We start from the raw sequence: 22458 nt of genomic DNA, 5'->3' as shown, positions 1-22458 counted from the left end.
TTTATGGTGATCATGTAAGTTGGCTAGAGCTTATTGGGTTAAAGTACATGTGAATGGTTTCAAAAGATGTTGAAGACAATAATACCATTTAGACCTGAAATATTTTTATTGAGTATGGTACAGCAGTAAATTGACCAAGAAAATAGATATTTAGTGGCTCATATGACCACAGCAGCCAGAATTTTGTATGCAACTTTTTGGAAAGAAAGAAAGATACTTAAATTGGACGATCTATTAAACAAGATCTTGGACATAGCTGAATTAGACGTATTGATGGCTTTATTAAATGAGAAATCAAGACAAGAAGCTGCTGAGAAGCGGCATAAGTTATATGATTGGTTACAATGAAATTGAGGATAGTATAAATAAATGTGCAGTTATAGGTAAATTTTGCAAAACAGACTTAATGAGTAAATGTAAGGAGTTGTCTTTACAGACTCATTGTCAAGTCTGATGTTTCAATAACGAGACCTTCTTGATGAAAAAGTTTCTAGTTTATTGTAACATGTTGCAAGACTGTAGAAGCAGATTGAGAGACTGGCGAGCATGCACAAAGGGCAAACATTTAAGGTATACATCAAAAGAATTCTTTAGGGTGGGACACTCTATGCAGGGCACATTCACACATTGTTATTATTTTATCGTTCTCAAGCACTGGCTGGCCTTGGGCATTTTCTGAAGCACCGGCTATCTCTGAAAAGGCACCACAATCTTGTTCCCATATTCTCATTTCCAAGCATTGCTACATAACAAAGGAGGGAGGAGGGGGAAGGAGAGTTCAAGCTAGCAGTATCTGAATACAGAGTGGTTCTACCCAGGATCCTTTTCCTGAACCAGAGTTGGTGGCTGAACCTCTAAACTACTAAAGCATCATAGCAGACTTGACATACTGCCCCCCCTAAGCCACCTCCACCGCAGTGGAGAGGAGTTTGGTTGGTTTACTCTCCATGGAGTTGTGCAGGGCGCGGCAGCGGTCGACCAAGGCAGGGGCAGGCCCTGCGGGTGGATTGTGCCAACTGGACGGCCCGGGGTCTCGACGAAGCAAGCTGCAATGAAACACAGGGTGTATTTTACCCAGGGAGGATGGCAGGTCTAGTTCCACAGTTACCGGATTGATTGCTCTTTTGACTCGGAAGGGTCCTATGAATTCATAAGCCAGTTTCCGGGAGGGCTGGCTAAGGGGGAGGTTTTTGGTTGACAAATACACTGAATCCCCCACTTTGTATTCTCCTGCTGGGGCATGTGATTTATCATACTGTTTTTTGTAAGACTCTTTAGCCGCCTCGAGGTTTTCTTTTATGAGTGGCCAGTTGTTGCTCGCCCCCCCCCCCACCATTGCTCGAAAGCAGTTGGAGCCTCTTTACTGCCTCCTCCGGGGAGCAAAGGGAGGGGTTTCCCCTCATAGCCGAATACAGTGGAAAAGGGGGAGGCTCTGGTGGAGCTCTGCATGCTGTTGTTGTAGCAATATTCGGCAAAGGGGAGCAAGTCCACCCAGTCGGACTGCCGCTGGTTTACAAAGCACCGCAAATATTGTTCCAGCACACCGTTCACCTCTCCGTCTGTCCGTCGGTTTGGGGGTGATAGGCTGAGCTCAGGCCCTGCTCCATCCCCACCAGTTTGCAAAACTCCTGCCGAAAGGTGGCAACGAACTGCGGCCCACGGTCGCTAATGACCTTATCTGGGAATGAGTGTAATTTTATCACGTGGTCAAAGAACAGGGCCGCCAATTTCTTAGCCGTGGGCAGCTGGGAGCACAGGATGAAGTGGGCTTGCTTAGAGAAGGTGTCCACCACCACTAGAATGACTGTTTTGCCTCGGGAGGGGGGAAGTTCTACTATAAAGTCCATGGAGACTATCGCTTAGCTGTCTCGAGGGGTTGTAAGAGCCCGGGCGGTTTCCCCCCTCGCCGCTTGGCCATTACGCACATGGGGCAGCTTGTGACAAACCTGAACACATCTTTGCGCAGGGACGGCCACCAGAATTGTCGGTTTACTAAGTGCAGGGTTTTCACGTAGCCAAAGTGCCCCGCCAGCTTGGAGGAGTGACAAAGCTGCAGTATTTCTTTCCTCAGACCGCTCGAGACGTAAAGCTTGTCTCCCTTGTACCACAATCCATCTTTCCCCTTCTGCACCCCCTCTGGCCATTCCTTCCCCTCCCTTTCGGTTTCTATGGCGATGCGCTCTTGGCTGATCCCGTCCAGCTCTCGTTTCTTTTGGGAGCGGGTGGTGACCATGGCCGCCACTTGTGACGGTGGGATTAATGAGTCCACCACCTCCTCCCTCTGGCTCTTGTGCTGCAGGAGCCTCGAGAGCGCGTCGGCCAAGAAATTCCTAGTCCCTGGGATGTGCTTTAGGGTGAAGTCAAATTTGGAGAAGAAGCCGGCCCACCTAATTTGCTTCTCGCTCAGTTTGCGCTTCCCTGTCAGCGCTTCTAGGTTTTTGTGATCAGTCCACACTTCGAAGGGGAGTTTCGCCCCCTCTAGCCAAGATCTCCAGGTTTTCAGAGCGAACATGACGGCGAACGCCTCTTTGTCCCAGACTGACCAGTTGCGTTGTTCGTCTGAAAACTTGCGGGAGATGAAGGCGCAGGGCCGCAGTTTCCCCTCCCCATCTCTCTGCATGAGTATTGCTCCTACGGCCACGTCGGAAGCGTCGCATTGGACCACGAAGGCCCTCTGCTCGTCCGGGTGGCTTAGGATGGGCTCGCTGGTGAATAGGCGTTTTAGGTGATCGAACGCGTTCTGGCACTCGGGCGTCCAATTCAACCCTGCCGCCAGCCGTTTGGATTCCGGGCCCTTGCCTTTGGTCTTTAGGAAGTCGGTCAAGGGCAGGGCAATCTGGGCGAACCCCTCTATGAATTGTCTGTAAAAATTTGTGAACCCGAGAAACGATTGGAGCTGTCTACGTGTTCTCGGGGGAGCCCATTCCAGTACCGCTTGGACCTTTGCGGGGTCCATAGCCAAGCCGCGTTCGGACACCCGGAACCCCAGATAGTCTAGTTCCGTTCGGTGGAACTCGCATTTGGACAGTTTAGCTTACAGTTGATGTTCCAGCAGAGTGCTGAGGACCTCCCTCACTAACTTTACATGCGACTGTTCATCTTGTGAATAAATAATGATGTCATCCAGGTACACCACCACCCCCTTATACAGGTACTTTCTCAACACATCATTTATAAAGTTCATGAACACCCCCGGGGCTCCCTTCAGCCCAAGCGGCATCACCAAGTATTCAAACTGTCCCATTGGTGTGTTGAAAGCCATTTTCCACTTGTCCCCCTCCTTGATGCGCACCCAGAAGTACGCGTCTCTTAAGTCCAGTTTGATGAAAATTTTCCCCCCAGCCACCGTGCTCAATAAGTCCCGGATGAGGGGGATGGGGTAGGCGTTAGACATGGAGATCGCGTTAATCCCACGAAAATCAGTGCAGAGTCTAAGCGAATTGTCCTTTTTCTTTCTAAATAGGACTGGGGCTGCGTGAGGGGCCGTGGCTGGTCGACTGAACCCCCGGGCCAAGTTCTTGTCTAGGAACTTGCGGAGTTCCTTTTTCTCCGCCCGCCCCATCTGGTACAGTTTGGCTCGGGGCAGGGTTTCCCCCGGAATTAGTTCTATGGCACAGTCCGTGCTCCGGTGGGGGGGCAGTTGGTTGGCTTCTTTCTCACTAAACACCTCCATTAAATCCCGGTAAACTTCGGGGATCGGGTGTATCTCCTCCACAGTCACGCATGCCCTCTCCTTAGCGGCGGGGGCTTTTGGCCCCCATGCCGCGTTCCAGAGATGGGTTTTACACCCTGGGTCCAAGAACCTGATAGTCTGTGCCCTCCACCGGATTAGGGGCTCGTGCTTCTCTAGCCAACCCACCCCCAGCACCACCGGGTATGAGCACGAAGGTCCCAATGTTCCTCGATCCCCATGGGGCATGGTTGCATCTCCCGTGTGCAGGGCTCCCCGCACATGACGGAGCCATCCATCTGCTCAAACAGCATGGGGTGGGGCAGCTGCGAGCTTTCTAGGCCCAGCGCCTCCACCACTTTAGGGGAGATCAGTTCTCTGTTACACCCCGAGTCTATGAGGGCTCTAATCTGCAGGAACCTCCGCAATTTGGGGTTCAGCAGTTTCACAGTCACAAAGTATAATTTCCCCGTCACTCTCACCGTCAGCAGCGCCTCGTCTCGATTGACCTGCTGGTGGGCACCCTTCAGAGCAGCAGGTCGGGCTCATTTCCCGCCGGCTCTTCCAGCCAGGCTAGGTCGGCCAACTCCACAGACAGAAGCACTTCTTCCTCCTGCAGCTCCTCTTGCACGGCCACGGCACTGCTCTTCGCCGCATCCTTAGGGCGGCCAGGGGCTTTCTTCGGAGCCGGAGTGACTGGTTTAGGGGGCCCCGGCGGCGCCCGCAGTTGCGGGGGGTGTGGGCGGTTGGAGGCCAGGTGGTTCGGATCCCCGCACCTGAAGCACTGGCGGGGCCCCACCGGCACGGTGGCGGTGGGTTTCTTCCCTCTGGGGGGCTCGGTCTTGGCAGGGCTCCCCCTTGCCGGCGGCTTCCCGGACTGGTGCTGGCGCAGCATGGCTACCCGCTTGAGGTTGTTCTCCACTTCCCCCGCCAGCTGGATCCACCCCACCAACATGTTCGGCCTGGCTTGGGTGAGGGCCCAATCCAAGATGCTTGCGTTCAGCCCATTTGTGAACTTGTCTATCTTCATCACCTCGTTCCACCCTCGCACCCAGGCCACGTTGGCCTGGAAGTCCGCGGCGTACTTGCGGATGGACCGGGCCCCTTGTTGCATGTCACGCAAGGCCGCCAGCGCTCACGACTCCTGCAGGGGGTCTTCATACTGGGTCAGTAGGGCTCATAGAAAGGTGTGTACATCGTCCAGGATCGGGCTCCTGGTCTCGCACAGGCTCACATACCACCTCTTTGCGGCTCCCCTCAGCTTCGAGCCCAAGTAGTCAACCTGGCTGAATTCGTCGGGGAAGGAATGGCCCCAATAATGCATGTAGCTATTCGCCTGGATCCTGAAATAGTTCACTTCTTCCGGATCCCCGTCAAAGGTGGCGTCTAGCTCTATCCCCACGTGGCGCGGCCCCGCTGGTTGGGCCGGCGGCTGCGGGGCAGGTGCCGGCGTGGCGCCTGCCCTGGCAGGGGCCGGCGCCGCCACCGGCTAGCTCGGCTGGCTCCTGGCCCCTGCCTGGGTAGCCGTGGGCCTCCGGGAGGTTGCACCCCCCAGCGCCCTCCCCAACTGGACCATCAGGTCGCGGACCTCGTCCCTCAGCCTTCCGAGGGCCCCATCAATCTCCTTGTGGACCATTGAACGGAACATCTGGTAGTCCTCCTCGTACTGGTCTTTGGGCTTCGGCTCGCCGCTGTCAGCCCCTCGGCGTCCTGCCCCGCCATCCTCGTCTTCGCCAACTCGCATGACGAGGATGCTGTCCGTCCCACCCGTCTCCCCCGAGCCCGGGTTTACGGTCTCCGGCCCGGCCCCCTGGGTCAACCTGGTGTGGCGGTTCCGGATGGCTTCCCGGCGTAGAGGGGCCTGATCCATGATGGTGGTCGAGGTCCTTGGTTGGTACTGCCGAGGGGACAACACCAGTTGGAACTCGGGGGGGAGATTCCGCGGCTCTCCTCAGATCTAGGACGTGCCACGGGGTTGCTCCCTCCAGTCCCGTATCAGGCGGGAGCTCTCCATTGTCTGGAATATGGTCAGCCATCGGGCTTTTCAAGTTGCCGGAAAGGTTGAGCTCCAAAAAGGGAGTCTCTCAGAATGTCAAGTCTGATGTTTCAATAACGAGACCTTCTTGATAAAAAAAGTTTCTAGTTTATTGTAACATGTTGCAAGACTGTAGAAGCAGATTGAGAGACTGGCGAGCATGCACAAAGGGCAAACATTTAAAGTATACATCAAAAGAATCCCTTAGGGTGGGGAAACTCTATGCAGGGCACATTCACACATTGTTATTATTTTATCGTTCTCAAGCACTGGCTGGCCTTGGGCATTTTCTGAAGCACCGGCTATCTCTGAGAAGGCACCACAATCTTGTTCCCATATTCTCATTTCCAAGCATTGCTACATAACAAAGGAGGGAGGAGGGGGAAGGAGAGTTCAAGCTAGCAGTATCTGAATACAGAGTGGTTCTACCCAGGATCCTTTTCCTGAACCAGAGTTGGTGGCTGAACCTCTAAACTACTAAAGCATCATAGCAGACTTGACACTCATACATTAAGTTAATGTTTGTTGATTAACCACCTTGTTCGGTGTGCAATAACTAATAAACTCAGAAATACTAATTTAAAAAAAAATAAAAGTGGAGAACATGTCAATTACATCCAGTATATCAAGATTCAATGTCTTGAGAAAAAAGCCTAAGCAGACTAGAACTGTTTTTCTCCATGGCCTCAAGTCACCTTCCAAGCTTAAAAACAAAACAAGCTCAGTGTGACAGATGTCACTGTTCTCCATTTGAATGCAATTACAGGCAGCTTCCTCTCAATTTGGATCAGGCCCTCATGGGGAAGATAGAGGGTGTTAGTCTCTTCTATCTTAATATGGTTTTGTTAACTGAGACTATCCTCCTGTGGGGGTTATCCTTTGGATGAAAAAATAATGGTGTCTGTCTTTTGGCTGTCTTTTTTCTTTAAAGGGTTATAACAGGGTTATAACAGCATGGCAAATCTGTAACATTGTGTGATGGTGAAAAGGGTAACTTCTGTTCCACCTCCTCACAGCCCTGATCCAAATCATAGCCCTGAATAGTTGTAGTCCATCTCACTGCTATCCCAGTATCTTGCCCATCTGAACTCTGAAGTGCTTCACCAGTGATGTCTAAGTTGCTCTTATGTGGCTTTAAAGCAGGCCATAAAGCAGACAAGGCCAGTCCCTTGAGTCTTTCCCACCTGATAATCACCTTGGATCTCAACTGATAAATGCCCTGGAGTTCAATTGTGCTTGTCACAACTTTGCTCCTAGCTCCACTCCCAATGTCTCCTGGCTCCACCCCCAAAGTCTCCTGACTCCATCCCCAAAGTCCCCAGATATTTATTGAATTGGACCTGGCAACCCTAACACACACACAACTTTACCATAGAGATTGAGGGTATTCCTAGAGCATTGCAGAAGAGACATATATTTTGGCTTTACAAGTGTATGGTTCTGTGTATTTCATTCCTCTCGTTATTCTAGATGCAATTACATCAAGGTACTGTTATGTGAACAAAATGAAGTAGGTGTTTAGTAGTAGTTTAAAGCTTTATTAGCTGCATTTGTGATCCAGAATTTTTTTTCAGTACAAAAACAAACTGCCTGTAGGACAGAATGCTAAACTGATTTGACTGATCCTTTTAGTTTAGAATAACTGAGCCCAGGGGAAGGCAGAATGCAAAACTGTAAACTTCAAAATAATAACCATTTATTAATGGTCTCAAAATAGAATGACTGTTTCTGTGATAGTTGAGCTTTGTTATGACACAAGTTTGGCAACATCAGCATGTTTAAAAGGGAATTAGAAATGCTTTTCTTTCTTAATTCTTCTCTCCTGCTGCTTTTAATGTGATTGACATTGTGGTTTGCAAAGAGCATGCTTCAGACACTTTTGCCAGTGCATTAGTTTACATGGAAAACAGCTGACATATCAACAGAACCTCTGGCACATTATTGACAGATCACCATTTTGCCAGTACTAATCTGATAATGCTTTTCCTCTCCAATCACATGAATTTCCAACAATTGCAGTTAGAAATATGCAATCTTTCAAAAAGTAGGACTCAAGATTCTGGGAGGAGGGAGGAAAAGGAGCATAGCTAAATTATTCCATAAAACTGTAAAGCACAATGGCACATTATTTTTCTGATAATCAAATGCTGCTGATTTAAGATTAGCATGCTTAATTTGCGTGCTCAAGAAAACCCAAACAACCTCTAATGAAAATCACTAAGCACCTAATATATCTTCAATTACTCCAGCGCTAGCAACAATGACATTTTGTTCCTTCTTTCTATATGTTGGCTAGAAGAAATGCAACATATGCACCTAATTAGCAGCATTTTAGTTCTTCACTTTGAAATGAAAATCTCTTTGCTTTGTCCTCCCTCTATAGCTCCATTCATGCTCTGATGTTGAACAAGACATATTAAGTGAATGTTTAGCCATGCAGCAGCTCCACCCTTCCTCGCAGCACATCTTGGATGGGAAATGTGGGCGATCAGTGGGCCACCATGACCTAATACCAGGTGAGAAAATTCCTCATAACACTCCTGTGTTACAATTGTGCCCTCCAGTATGGTGCTATGGAGAACCCAGACTGAAATCCTCACCCAGTCAGAAAACTCACCACACTTCAGCCCACCATACGTCACTGGTTGTTGAGAGAATACAATTCTACTCTAATCTTTTTGGGAGAAAGGTAAGATAGACCAGTGATACTTGTTCTGACTTGTCACCTTTGGCTCCAAACAAAAGCAGTTCAATGGAAGCAACAAAAGCTAATAAAAAAACAACCCTCCATGTGGAAGCAGACAAGGTATAAGGGGATGAGATTTAGTATTGGTTCAGGAAGAGCACTAAGGAGTTAAGCTACTAATTCAAATGTTAAACTAATAATACACAAACAAGAGTCAGTGCCTTGTGGGTGGGTACATCAGCATTATGGGTGGGATGCCAGACTGCCAGCAACTGTACGAGATGGAACACAAAGAACTAAAGGAGTCCTCTTTCCAAGTTGGTAATTGGAACCAACAGGTGGTCTCAAACTGAGATAGAATTCCATGTGGTAGAGTGCTACAGAAATATGCTAGGGAATCAAAATTCCTACGTAGTGTACATACTAGACTATACAAGCTTCAAAAAGTAGTGTACAGTTGAATCCACTATATAATGCTTCCTTTTATTTCAGTTGAAAATACTTGTTTATGCTGGGTTGCTTTATCAAAGAAACCACAGCATTAAGGTATAGAGTGCTGTGCCATTGGGATTACTTGGATTACTGAGAACATTTTTCCCTAAACTAAAACTGCAGCATATTTTAAAGATGTCAAGGAAGAAAGCTAACATACATAGATGAATTGTTTTTCAATTCTGATATTCTTAGTGCTGAACTTCAAACAAACCTTGTGTTTAGACTTGTGGAAGAGAGTATACAAATGGTTTTGGAATCCACAATGTATGGGCCTAGCAGTTCTGCATTTTTTCAAATCAGTGAAAAAACTTCAGTAAAGGATTACTGAAATATCAAATTCTTAGTCATAATTTATTTTAAAAAATTAAGAACATAAGGACTCTTACTAGATCAGACCAGTGGTAGATCTAATTCAGCATTCTATTTCCAACAGAGGCCAACCAGTTATTCTTGAAAGCTGAAAAGCAGGGCATAAACCATAGCTTCCTTAATTTCATTGTAGAAATTGCCTTATGAAAACAATATCTTGTTCATCTATAGGACCACTCTCTGTGACTGGCCATTTTTATTGTTTTTATTATACATATGGGAAACTAAGCTGATGATTTCTCCAGATCTTGCCTGTTAACTTGAGCTTTTGTATAGTATTAACACAAATCTTCCTTTTCTAAATCTATCTACAGGCCAATACTGGGCCAGACTGACTACCTTTATGGTGTAGGAACCATAAGCCATGTAGCACCTTGCAGAAAGCTTATTTTTTGTTGTTTCCTCTATTTTTGTATTTTCTGGAGTTGCATTTTTATCATTTTTGTAGCTACTTAGCAGAGACCCTGAAAAGCCTTTTTCCCAGATGGTCTGTGATGCTAGCTTGGTAACAGATGTTAGGGCTAAAGGTTAAACCATTTAGATTTGATAGATGACATGTTTTTATAAGCTGAAGTGGTTAACGTGTTAAGAAGCCCAAGTCATCTTCTCTCAAGCCAGGATGCATAATAGGCAGACAGAATTTATGCAGTCAGTATGCAGCACAGTTCTCCCTGGTGATAATTTCTCATTTAAACCAACATTAAAGAATTGAAACAATCAAATGTTTTAGGATCATTCCGATGAGACAGAATTCCCAGGCTGTGATGTAGAGATTTGCTCTTCATCCGTAACAGTTTTCTAGGATGGCAAAATAAGAGTTGGTGCACAATGCAGGGAGAATTCTTTTCTGACCAAACTAAAAGCAAAAATTGTACTGACTTCAGCTGTTATGCCATTTTTACTATGGTAATGACTGCCAAACAGACAATACTATCTAACACGGCTTCTCTTTGGATATGAGTTAGCAAACTATGTTATAAGATGTGGAGTGTATAAAACCTTGAGAAGATAGATTGTCACTTGTAGGGCCTTTTTAAATATCTTCTGAGGAGAAAACCTCTGTCTTTGAGGCAAATTACATGATATATTTGGTCACTTGTTTACACTAATTTGTCCACGTTCCCCATAGCCACACAGCAGCTGTGGGAAACCACTTCTGAAAAAAGAAAAGGCCCCACTGGTTGACCTCTTGATGGCATCTAATAAGAACATAAGAGAAGCCATGTTAGATCAGGCCAATGGCCCATCCAGTCCAACATTCTGTGTCACACAGCGGCCAAATATATATATATATATATATATATATATATATATATATATATATATATATATATATACACACACACACACACACATACACACTGTGGCTAATAGCCACTGATGGACCTCTGCTCCATATTTTTATCTAACCCCCTCTTGAAGGTGGCCATGCTTGTGGCCGCCACCACCTCCTGTGGCAGTGAATTCCACATGTTAATCACCCTTTCTAGTGATTAACATCACTAGAGTTAATCTAGTTTTTGGCTACTGTGTAACACAGGCTGTGGACTGGATGGCCCATTGGCCTGATCCAACATGGCTTCTCCTTATGTTCTTATGAAAGCCTAAACAGGCTTAGCACCATGGGAGGGAGAGGGCTCCTGCCTCTCCCAACAAACAGTTTTCTTGTGTGAAAACCATACGGGGCAGAGTTTTTTCACTGATTATGTCCACAGATACTCCACATGAAGCAGCAAAATCAAAATACCTCCCCTCCCAGTGTGGTTTTCACATGAGAAAACTGCTTGGAGGGGAAGCAGGAACCCTTCCTTCTCTCCACAGTACTATTCCAATTCTCCTGTTTCAGTCCTTTCAGTTCTCCTCTGTTTTTTTTTTAGAAGCAGTTCCCTGCAAGTGCTGTGTGGCTACAGAGTACATAGGCAAACTACTATGAGGAAGTGGTCAATTCGGTGCAGTTGCTCTGCATCATTTTACCAGGCAGCTGATATGCAAAAATGTTGAGACCTGTTCATATTCCTCCCAGGGACATGTGTTTGGCCACTGTGTAAAACAGCACCATGGACAGATGGATCACTGGTGTGATCCAGCAGGGGTGCCCTGTCATTCTTTGTCAGGGAGCATGTGCTTCTATGAAATCTTTCTAGAGCAAAGAATCAGCATACAATTTTGGCAAATGCATACCTGAGGATTAATGCAGAAGTGATATTATTATCTACCCAGACAAATGTAGGTAAACTGATTTTTTGAGCAGATGAACCATTAGTAGGTCACAGAATAGTGATTCTATGCTTAGTAGGGTTGCCAGATCTGCTCACAGGTCCAGTGGGGGGATATGGGGTGCATTCTGGGACTGGGCAGGGATGTTACGTGGGGGAACGCTCTGGTTTTGGGGCAAATTCTATGGTTAAATTGGGCTTAAACCAGAGTTTGTTAAAAACAAAACAGGGCACTCCCCCAAATGATGTCCCTGTTTAGTGGAGGGTTTTCCCCTACCAGCCAGCTCGTCCATGGAGGAGAGAAGCCCCCAAGACTGGGGATCCTCCGATGGACCTGGGGGCTGGCAACTCTAGTGCTTAGCTAAGATAATTTAATATCCACTGAATTTTGCAATCTCAGGAAGAAACCACAATAATTTCCCCTAATTAAGTCCAAGGGGGAAAAATATTGCCCTACATGATTTGGGAGCACAGTAGCTGAAGGACCATCTTTTCCCATACCTTCCTGCCCAGGTTAAGATCATAGGAAGAGACCTGACAGTTTTAGCTAGGACTGCATTTGACTAGTTTGTATTTATTGGCAGTCCTAATTGGGGTGGGGAGGGGTGGGCTCCCTCTTGGGTATCCTGCCCCCCCCCCCAGGGAAAGTGTATGCGCAATACATAGCCTCTCCTTTCCCGGTGTAGTGAACGCCGCGTGGTCACTGTCCGGCTATGCCTGGCAGATGGTCACTGCAGTGGCCTCTCCTGCATTACTGCATCCGTGGCAACACCTTCCCGCTGGTCCCCCCCCATTTCTCACAGAGTTTGCCACGTCATGGTGCGACCGAATGTCCGGCGGTATAACCGGATGGGCAGGCTGGGCTCACCAACCTCGCCAGCCAAGAGAAGGAAAACTCTAACATCAAACCCGGGCAGATAGAGCTCGTTAATGTAACACCTACGACCTGGAGGACTTGCTGCCGGCGTCCCGGCTTACTGGGCCATGGCAGATGACCCCATGGCGAAAGGGTGGAGCCAGTACCGTGCACACTGTGCTTCACCTAAAAATTCCTCTACGCAGGCCTGAAGGGCATATCCACATCCCGCAACACACCAAGTCCTGCAGCGATGGGCAAGGGGCGAAACGGCAGGTGGAAGATGCCACTGGAAGCTGCAGTCCCGATCCTGCATGTAGGCGGTTCAGGGTATTGGTCGCCTGATGCTGACCCGGAGACGAAAGCATTTTTCGGCAGCACCCTGAACGACCAAGCAGCCTTATCTAGGGACAGCACTGCTTGCTCCACATGGAGAGGGGCCTAGAAAAGGTGGCCTAAACAAAGCTCGTCTCCCCCACCCCAGTTGGCTAGCCGCGGTCAATGGGCATCCTTACTTGCGGTCAAAAAATAACAACAAAGAAAAGGCATGCACCTGCCTCACAAAGTGTGCAAAGACTAAAGCTTGCGTGTTGGAACATCAGAACCATGCTTGACACAGTAGACAGTGGTCGCCCTGAACGACGCTCTGCTCTAGTTGCCCACGAACTTCTCAGGTTGAATATCGACATAGCAGCTCTCAGTGAGGTCCGTTTCCCTGAGGAAGGTAGTCTTCAAGAACATGGTGCTGGCTATACCCTCTACTGGTTGGGTAAGTCAAAGGCTGAGAGCCGCCTTTCTGGTGTTGGCTTCATGGTCAGGAACTCCATTGCCTCCAAACTCGAAAACCTGCCAACAGGTCACTCAGATCGCATCATGTCCATGTGCCTCCCCCTTCAAAACAAGCAGCATGCAACACTCTTCAGTGTGTATGCCCCAACCCTTCAAGCAGATCCTGCAGAAAAGAACAAGTTCTATGCTGATCTACGCAACCTCATACGGAAGACCCCTGCAGAGGACAAGGTGATCATCCTTGGCGACTTCAATGCCAGAGTAGGTAAAGACTCGGAAGCCTGGAAAGGAGTGCTTGGCAAACATGGCATTGGCAACTGCAATGATAACGGGCGCCTCCTGCTAGAATTCTGCACGGAGCACCAGCTCACCATCACCAACACTATCTTTCAGCAGAAGAACAGCCTGAAGACAACCTGGATGCACCCACGGTCCAAGCACTGGCACCTTATCGACTACATTCTGGTGTGCCAGAGAGACCTTCGAGATGTCTTACACACCCGAGTAATGCCCAGTGCGGAATGTCATACGGATCATCGTCTTGTACGCTGCAATCTCTGTCTTCACTTTAAACCCACACCCAGGAGAGGAGGTATCCCTCGGAGGAAGCTTCAGGTTGGCAGCCTTCAGTCAGCCGAAGTTAAAGCTGCCTTCCAGGCAAAACTCCAGTCAAGAATTGAGGACCCCAGTTGCCCCACAGTCCCTTCTCCAGAAGCACTCTGGGAACACCTAAAAACTACCATCCTGTTGATCTCTGAAGAAGTCCTCGGGTTCTCCACAAGGAAGAACAAGGACTGGTTTGACGAGAACAATCAAGAGATCCAAGAATTACTAGCGAAAAAGAGATCTGCCTACCAAGCACATCTTGCTCAGCCCTCCTGTCCCGGGAAAAAAGCAATCTTTCGCGCTGCATGTAGCAACCTCCAGCGCAAGCTTCGAGACATTCAGAACGAGTGGTGGACCAAGCTTGCAGAGAGAACCCAGCTGTGTGCAGACACTGGTGATTTAAGAGGGTTCTACGAAGCCCTGAAGGCAGTATATGGCCCATCATATCAGGCTCAGAGTCCCTTGTGTAGTGCAGACGGCCAAGTGCTCCTCACAGACAAGGCATCCATACTGAACCGGTGGTCGGAGTATTTTCAAGTTCTCTTCAGTGCCAACCGCGTAGTTCAAGATTCAGCAATCCACCTCACCCCACTTCAACCAGTGAAAACAGAGTTGGATGAGATCCCCACCCTAGAAGAGACTGTTAAAGCCATCAAGCAACTGAAAAGTGGCAAGGCAGCGGGAGTTGATGGAATCCCACCAGAGATCTGGAAGCATGGGGGCACAGTACTACATAGCACACTTCACAAAGTACTTGTCACCTGCTGGGAACAAGGCAAACTACCACAGGACTTTCGCGATGCAATCATCATCACTCTACACAAGAACAAAGGGGAAAAGTCAGACTGCTCCAACTACCGGGGGATAACCCTGCTCTCCATCGCAGGCAAAATCCTTGCCAGAATACTCCTGAACAGACTGGTGCCCACCATTGCAGAAGAACTCCTCCCAGAGAGCCAGCGCGGCTTCAGAGCTAACAGGAGCACCAACGACATGGTATTTGTTCTCAGGCAGCTCCAAGAGAAATGCAGGGAACAGAACAAGGGTCTATTTGTGACTTTTGTCGACCTTACCAAAGCTTTCGATACTGTTAGCAGGAAAGGCCTGTGGCAAATCTTGGAACGTTTATGATGTCCCCCAAGGTTCCTCAGCATGATCATCCAGCTACATGAAGACCAGCGAGGCCAAGTCAGACACTGCAACGACCTTTCGGAGCCCTTCCCAATAGGCACAGGTGTAAAGCAAGGCTGCGTTCTCGCGCCAACTCTCTTTGCGATCTTCTTTAGCATGATGCTTCAAAGAGCCGCAGTAGATCTAGATGATGACGATGGTGCCTACATCCGCTATCGCACTGATGGCAGCCTGTTCAACCTGAGGCGACTAAAGGCTCACTCCAAGACAATGGAAAAACTTATCCGAGAGCTACTGTTTGCTGATGATGCTGCACTCGTCTCCCACTCGGTATCAGCTCTGCAGCATATGACGTCCTGCTTTGCAGAGGCTGCCAAGCTATTCGGCCTAGAAGTTAGTCTGAAGAAGACAGAAGTTCTCCACCAGCCTGCAACCCAGGAAGATTATCACCCTCCCTACATCACTGTGGGTGAATCAGTTGTGAAGACAGTCCAGCAGTTCAGCTACCTGGGGTGCATCATCTCCTCAGATGCCAAGATCGACAAGGAGATTGACAACAGGCTGGCAAAGGCAAACCGTGCATTTGGCCGACTGCACAAAAGAGTGTGGAGCAACAAGCATCTGAAAAAAGGCACAAAGATCAATGTTTACAAAGCAGTTGTGATGACAACCCTCATCTACGGCTCCGAATCGTGGGTTTTATACCGTCATCACCTGCGACTCCTTGAGCGCTTTCATCAGCGCTGCCTTCGCACCATCCTCAACATCCACTGGAGTGACTTTGTGACCAACACTGAAGTCCTCAAGAGGGCGGAGGTTACAAGCATCGAGGCACTGCTGTTGAAGACGCAGCTGCACTGGGCAGGGCATATTTCTAGGATGGAAAACCACCGCCTTCCCAAGATTGCTCTGTATGGCAAACTTTCCACTGGCCATCGAAATAGAGGGGCACCAAAGAAGAGGTACAAGGACTCCTTGAAGAAATCCCTTGGCACCTGTTGCATCAACCATCACCAGTGGTCTGACCTAGCCTTAGATCGCAAAGCATGGAGGCACACCATCCACCAGGCTGTCACTTCCTTTGAGAACGCACGCATAGCTGGTCTTGAGGACAAAAGGAGATTGAGGAAGAATCGTACTGCTAAAGCACCAACCCCAAATCAGACTTTTCCCTGCAGCCACTGTGGCCGGATCTGCCTGTCCCGCATTGGTCTTGTCGGCCACCAGCGAGCCTGCAGCAGATGTGGACTACTGCACCCTTCTTAAATCTTCGTTCACGAAGTCAAGCCGAGAGAGAACCTAATTGGAAATTTTAAATTGTAGTATTTTATGAGTTTTTAATAATCAGTGTTTTAATTCCATTGTAAGCTGCCCTGAGTTCTGCCAAGAAGAAAGATAGCTAATAAATTATTCAAATATAAATAGATAAATAAATTGCAAGTCTAATAGGAAGACAACTATTCTTAATCCCATTTGACTGGATCTGCAAGTGAGACAGTGCAGTCAGGGCAAGACTAGATGTGTTATTTGCTCTCTTAGTAGGGCTGCCAATCCCCAGGTGGGTGAAAATTGAAAAGAACACTGTGAAATTGTATGTTGCAAATAACTGCTAAACAAATTTATTTCATGCAAAACTCATATATTATTTACTTGAATTCCACAAACCAAAATTCTTTCTACTGTCCATGAATGAAGCACAGTTCAAAGTAAAGATCCAACTCTTTATGATTTAAAGAAAAGGTACCAAAGTCTACTGTCTTAATACTCCTCTTGTTGATAGAAGCAGACAGTACAAAATGTGCTACTTCTTCCTTGGGTAGCACAAACGTTTCGCGCAAATTAATGAGACATAATATGCTATGTGAGCTATTGCTTTTAGCACAGGTTCCAGAATATAAGAAACACGGCCAGTAGAAGTGGCTTAAACCTTGGCCTCGTGTAGCCACACCTGTTGGATTGAGGACTGCTACCCAAGGGAGAAGTAGCACATTTTGGTACTATCTGTGTCTATCAACAAGAGGAGTATTAAGACAATAGACTTTGATACCTTTTATTTAAAGCATACAGAGTTGGATCTTTACTTTGAACAATTTAGCAATTATTTGCAACTTACAGTTTCACAGAGTTCTTTTCAATTTTTACTAATCTGTACACTGTGGTTTCTGGTTTGTCTAATCTCCAGGTGGGGGCAGAGGATCCCCTGATTTGGAGGCCCTCCCCTCCCGCCCTCTGCTTCAGGATCATCAGAAAGTGGCGGGGGGAGGAATGTCTTCTGGGCACTCCATTATTCCCTATGGAGACTGATTCCCATAGGGTATAATGGAAAATTGATCCATGGATATCTGATGCTCTGTGGTGGCTGTTTTTTGAGGAAGATGCGCCAAATTTTCAGCATAGCATCTGGTGCCTCTCCTCAACCCCCCCCCCCCAAAAAAAAAGTGTCAAAAAGATTGGGCTGGGGGGTCCAATTCTATGAGTCCCAAAAGAAGATGCCCCTACCCTTCATTATTCCAAGGGGGGTGGTCACTTTAAATGTTATGGCCAGAGCTCCCTTCGGAGTTCAATTGTGCTTGTCACAACCTTGCTCTTGGTTCCGCCCCCAAAGACTCCTGGCTCCACCCCCAAAGTCCTTAGATATTTCTTGAGTCGGACCTGGCAACCCTCTCTCTTATTGTGGCTGGGGCAAATTTGTGTCAAGAAAATGGGGTGGGAGAAAAGCCACTGTGTAACACTTTGTACCAGGCTAAAAAATTCCTTTTTACTCAGGCTTTTAATGAAGGGTTTTTATCTCTTAAAAATTTTTATGATTAGCTTTTGGCCTTCAGTATTTTAGACTGGTCAGTGCCTGTTTTATTCTTTTTTTATCCTGGCTGTTTGTATAACATTGGTTTGTTTTTAATGGCTTTGTTTTATTGTCTTAATTGTAGTTTACCTTGAGCAAGTCACTGGAAAGGCAACACAGAATTTTTTCTAAATACATAAATCCTAAGCAGAATTATATCTTTCTAAGTCCATTTTTTAAAAGCTGGAGAGTCTGGGGCTTTACAGAGAAAAGACAACTAAAGGGAGACATGACAGAATTATCCAAAATTATGTATGGAAGGGGTGTCAAACTCATGAGGGCTTCATCTGGCATATATGAGATCTTGTCAGATAAGGCCATAGGGTTGCCAATCCCCAGTTGGGGGGATGGGATCCCCCAGTTTGGAGGCCCTACCTCTCCTTCAGGGTTATCAGAAAGTGGTGGCGGGGGGAGGCAAATGTCTGCTGGGGCTCAGGGTGGGGGGGTTGAGGTAGAGGAACCACATTTTAAGCATAGCATCTGTTGCCTCTCCTCAAAACACTTTCCAAGATTCAAAAAGATTGGACTGGAGGGATCCAATTATATGAGCACAAAAAAAGAAGGTGCCCCCATCCTCCATTATTTCCAAATGGAGGGAAGGCATTTAAAATGTGTGCAATCCCTTCAAATGTGATGGCCAGAACTCCCTTTGGAGTTCAATCATGCTTGTCACAACCAGGGCTTTTTTTGTAGCAGGAACTCCTTTGCATATTAGATCACACACCACTGATGTAGCCAATCCTCCAAGAGCTTGCAGTAGGCCCTGTACTCTTGGAGGATTGGCTACATAAGAGGGGTGTGGCAAAGGAGTTCCTGCTACAAAAAAGTCCTGGTCACAACCTTGCTCCTGGCTCCACCTCCAAAGTCTCTGGTTATTTCTTGAGTTGGACCTGGAAACCCTATATGTGTCATAAAATGTAATGCCAGGTGGCAGGATATAAACTTTATAAAGGACACAAACACAATTAAGATTTTTTAAAACTTTAAAATACTTAAAACAGTAGCACTCTTGCAATATCTTGTTTATGTAACACTCTCTAATAACTGACACCTCTTGCTCTGAATGATTGCATCAAAATTTGGAGACAATGTCTGTGCTGTAGCAATCTTGAGTATGCTGTTCAGTTGTTGTTCACGTGTGTAACTGTAAGTTTCAAACCTACTTTTGATTTATTGACATTCATTACAGAAATCTCATGGTCAGTGTTTTAAGCCTAAGACACAGGGGAAAACATGAAATGGCTGGGTATTATCAGCTTTTATATATAAGTTGCTTCATATACTGGTCAAGAACATGTGAAGGCACCATGACAAAGGCATGTGTTTGTCTACAAAGCTATAGTCTTCCCCAAGGAAATAATTAAAACCTCTATGAGGCAGTGCAAGAGTAGAAACAGCAATGTATAGTGGTCAGTACCAGTCTACTTATATGGGAAGCCTAGGTTAAAAATCACCAGTCTACAGAGCAGCTGGGCAAACTTGGTCTGGACACACACTCCCAGCCTAATCCAACTCACTAGCTTTTTGTTATTCCTCATTTAAATGGTTTACATTGCTTTCCTACTGAAAAAGAATGGATCATGAAGGCATGAATACAGTGTAAAGGGGGAGGCAAACTCAGTTGTACCCAGGAGAGCCCTGACATAATGAGCCAACAAAACTCTCTCTCCCTCTCTGTCTCTGAACAAAAAGCTCATTCCCTTCTCCCCAGGGGAAAAGGAGGAGCCTCAGCCAATAGAAGGAAGAGAGGCTTGGCTCAGTAGCTCTGCTGTGCAATTGAGAGAGCCTGCCAAAGTAAATTCTCCCTCCCCACCCCCTTCCTCCCCAAGGGAGGAGCCTCAATCAATGGTGAAAACAGAGGCTTTGCTCTGTAGCTCCTGCATGATTGAGCAAGCCTGGCAAAGCAAGCTGAGATGCAGAAGGAAAAGAGAGGGAGAAGGAAGCAGAGTTGCTTGTGGACCCTATAGGAGCCCTCCAGGGGTCTGTTGCATGTTTGACACCCCTGACAGAGAATGGAGAAAGTGCAGGGACAGAACTTTCTCTACCACTCCCATAACACTGGAATTCGGGGAGATCCAATCAAGTTGATGGTCAGTAGGTTCAGAGATAAGAAAGTATTTCTTCACTCAATGCATGCTTAAATTGTAGAATTCATTGCCAGCTGATGTAATGATAGCCATTAGTTTGGATGGTTATTAAACAAGGATTAGACCAGAGGTGTCAAACATAAAGCCATGGGACACATCCAGTCTGTGCAGGACTCAAATCCATCCCCCAAGCACCTTCCTTCTCCTGTTTTCTTTTCCAGGGCGGCAGCTGCAGCTGCATGGTAGCTTGCTTTCCCCACCAGCTCCCTACTGACTCTTTGTTTCTTGCTTTCTGCCTTCTCTGTTCCTTTCTGGATTTCTTTTCTTTCAAAAAGACCATGGATTGATCCTTTTATTTTGGAGAGTGGAGTGATTTCAGATGCCAAATGATAACACTGGTAACGAGACAGGAAAAATAGCTCAGTTCAGTCCAAGAGGATGCATTGCCTTGAGCTTCATTATCAATTGCAATTCAGCAGTCTCTCTTTCTAATCTCCCTTTGAAATTCCTTTGTAAGAGCACTGCTACTCTTAGGTCAGCAACTGAACGTTGTGGTTTCTAATGTCAGACTTATGTCCATTTGTTCTTTACATCCTCCTGGACTGATCCTGCTGGATGGAATTGTGACATAGGTTTCCTGTCTCATTACCAGTGCTGGCATTTCCATGCCTTTTAAAGGTAAAGGTAATCCCCTTTACCTTTAAGCACCGGTCGTTTCCGACTCTGGGGTGACGTTGCTTTCAAAACGTTTTCACGGCAGACTTTTTACAGGGTGGTTTACCATTGCCTTCCCCAGTCTACACTTTCTCCCCAGCAAGCTGGGTACTCATTTTACTGACCTTGAAAGGATGGAAGGCTGAGTCAACCTGAGCCGGCTACCTGAAACCAGCTTCCACTGGGATTGAACTCAGGTCATGAGCAGAGAGTTCAGACTGCAGTACTGCAGCTTTACCACTCTGCGCCATAGGGCCTTTTACCCCTCTGCATATCACAACTAATCCAATCAAGCCCGCTATTGTTATTCATCTACTATTGCCATTTGACATCTGAAATCACCTTTATAAAGTTTATATATCTAGTATCTCATGTTACATTTTATGGCATGCATGGCCCAGCTGAACAAAGTGACATTTATGTCAGATTTTGTAACAAATGAGTTCGACACCTTTGGATTAGACTGTGTCTGGGCCGCAATGTCCCGGCCTCTCCCGATGCCCCGGCAACTCCCTCCACAGCTCGCTCCTCACTCTGCGCTCCGAAGGCACAGGACCCGACCGGGGGCCAGGGGCCAGCTGCCGCACCTGCACAGAGCGCTCCACCCCTTATCAGCCCCGCTGGTGGTGGGTTTTGTGAGGCCCCAACACAACGTTGGGAGATGGCAGAGGAGGTGACCCACCCCGCCACGAGTCCCCAATGTGGCCAACCCAGCCGGCTCTTGCAGCAGCCCGCCAACACACCCCAGACAAAACTCTGGCCAGCAGCCGAGGAATGTGCGGTCTGGCCGCAAAGGAAGGAGGGGCAGAGAGAAGCGGAAGGGGGAATGGCCCAGGGGTGGGAAGAGAGGACTGGGATGGTGGAACAGGCCAATGGGGCAACAGGGAAGCAGAGTGACAAGGTGGTGGGTGAATGGGGGAAGGCCCTAGGGACAGAGGTGTGAGGGAATAACAGGGGAACCATGCTGATAGCCCAGGAGGAAGAGATGGAGAGGGTGTCAAACTGAGAGAGAGCATGCTGAATCCTGCTCCATGGAAGGCGCTAGCTGGGTGGAGTTAACCCTGTTGTCCTCCATTTCTGAGGCCACAAGCACCCCCTGCCATTCCCAGAGCCACAGAAGTGGCACTCCTGGGGGGGAGGGCATAGACAGGCCCCACAGACAGATGCATTGGTTCATCAAAAGCCACTAGCCATGATAACTAAACAGAACCTGCACAGCCAGAGACAGTAAGCTGTTTGACCACTGTGTAAGATATGATGCTAGGGGGAAGAATAGGGAGGCCTATAAAAAGCCTAAAGAAGCCAAAGTGGCTCCATAAACAGCTCTCTAAAGACTTGAAAATTAAAAAGACTCCTTTAGGAATTGGAAGGAGGGCCTTATAACCAAGGATGAATATAAACAAATCACCAGTGCTTGTAGAGAAAAAGTTAGGAAAGCTAAAGCTCAGTATGAGCTTAGGCTGGCCAAAGATGCTAAAAACAACAAAAAAGGGTTCCTTTCCTATGTTCAGAGCAAGAAAAAGAGCAAGGACTTGGTAGGCCCATTGCGAGGGCAAGAAAGTGAAATTGTAACAGGTAATGAAGAGAGGGCGGAACTGCTCAATTCCTACTTTTCCTCAATCTTCTCTTCTGAGGGAAATGGTGCTCAACACGGCAAAAACAGAACATATAAGGAGGGTATAAAGTTCCAATCTAGGATCAGCATAAGGGGTAGTATATAAACACCTAGTTTCTTTAAATGAAACTAAGTCCTCAGGGCCAGATGAATTGCGTCCAAGGGTTCTAAAAGAGCTTGCGGATGTAATTTCTGAGCCTCTGGCTATTATTTTTGAGAATTCTTGGAGAACAGGAGAGGTGCCGGAAGATTGGAGGTGGGTGAATGTTGTCCCCATTTTCAAGAAGGGGAAAAAAGAGGATCCGGATAACTACCAACCCATCAGCTTGACGTCTATACCTGGAAAC

The 22458-nt window shown here is 47.3% G+C and overlaps 1 protein-coding gene across 1 annotated transcript in view; it reads left to right on the top strand.

Moving 5' to 3' along the window:
- GLIS1 (GLIS family zinc finger 1) overlaps positions 1-22458 on the top strand; it is a 511250-nt gene that overhangs the window by 411694 nt on the left and 77098 nt on the right. Inside the window, exon 7 of the mRNA XM_060231864.1 lies at positions 8089-8221. Coding sequence (XP_060087847.1) covers positions 8089-8221 — 133 coding nt within the window. The remainder of the gene's footprint in view (positions 1-8088; positions 8222-22458) is intronic.

This window comes from Heteronotia binoei, chromosome 2, assembly GCF_032191835.1.
Source record: "Heteronotia binoei isolate CCM8104 ecotype False Entrance Well chromosome 2, APGP_CSIRO_Hbin_v1, whole genome shotgun sequence".
Lineage (NCBI taxonomy): Eukaryota > Metazoa > Chordata > Lepidosauria > Squamata > Gekkonidae > Heteronotia > Heteronotia binoei.
This window is presented reverse-complemented; position numbering and strand designations above follow the sequence as displayed.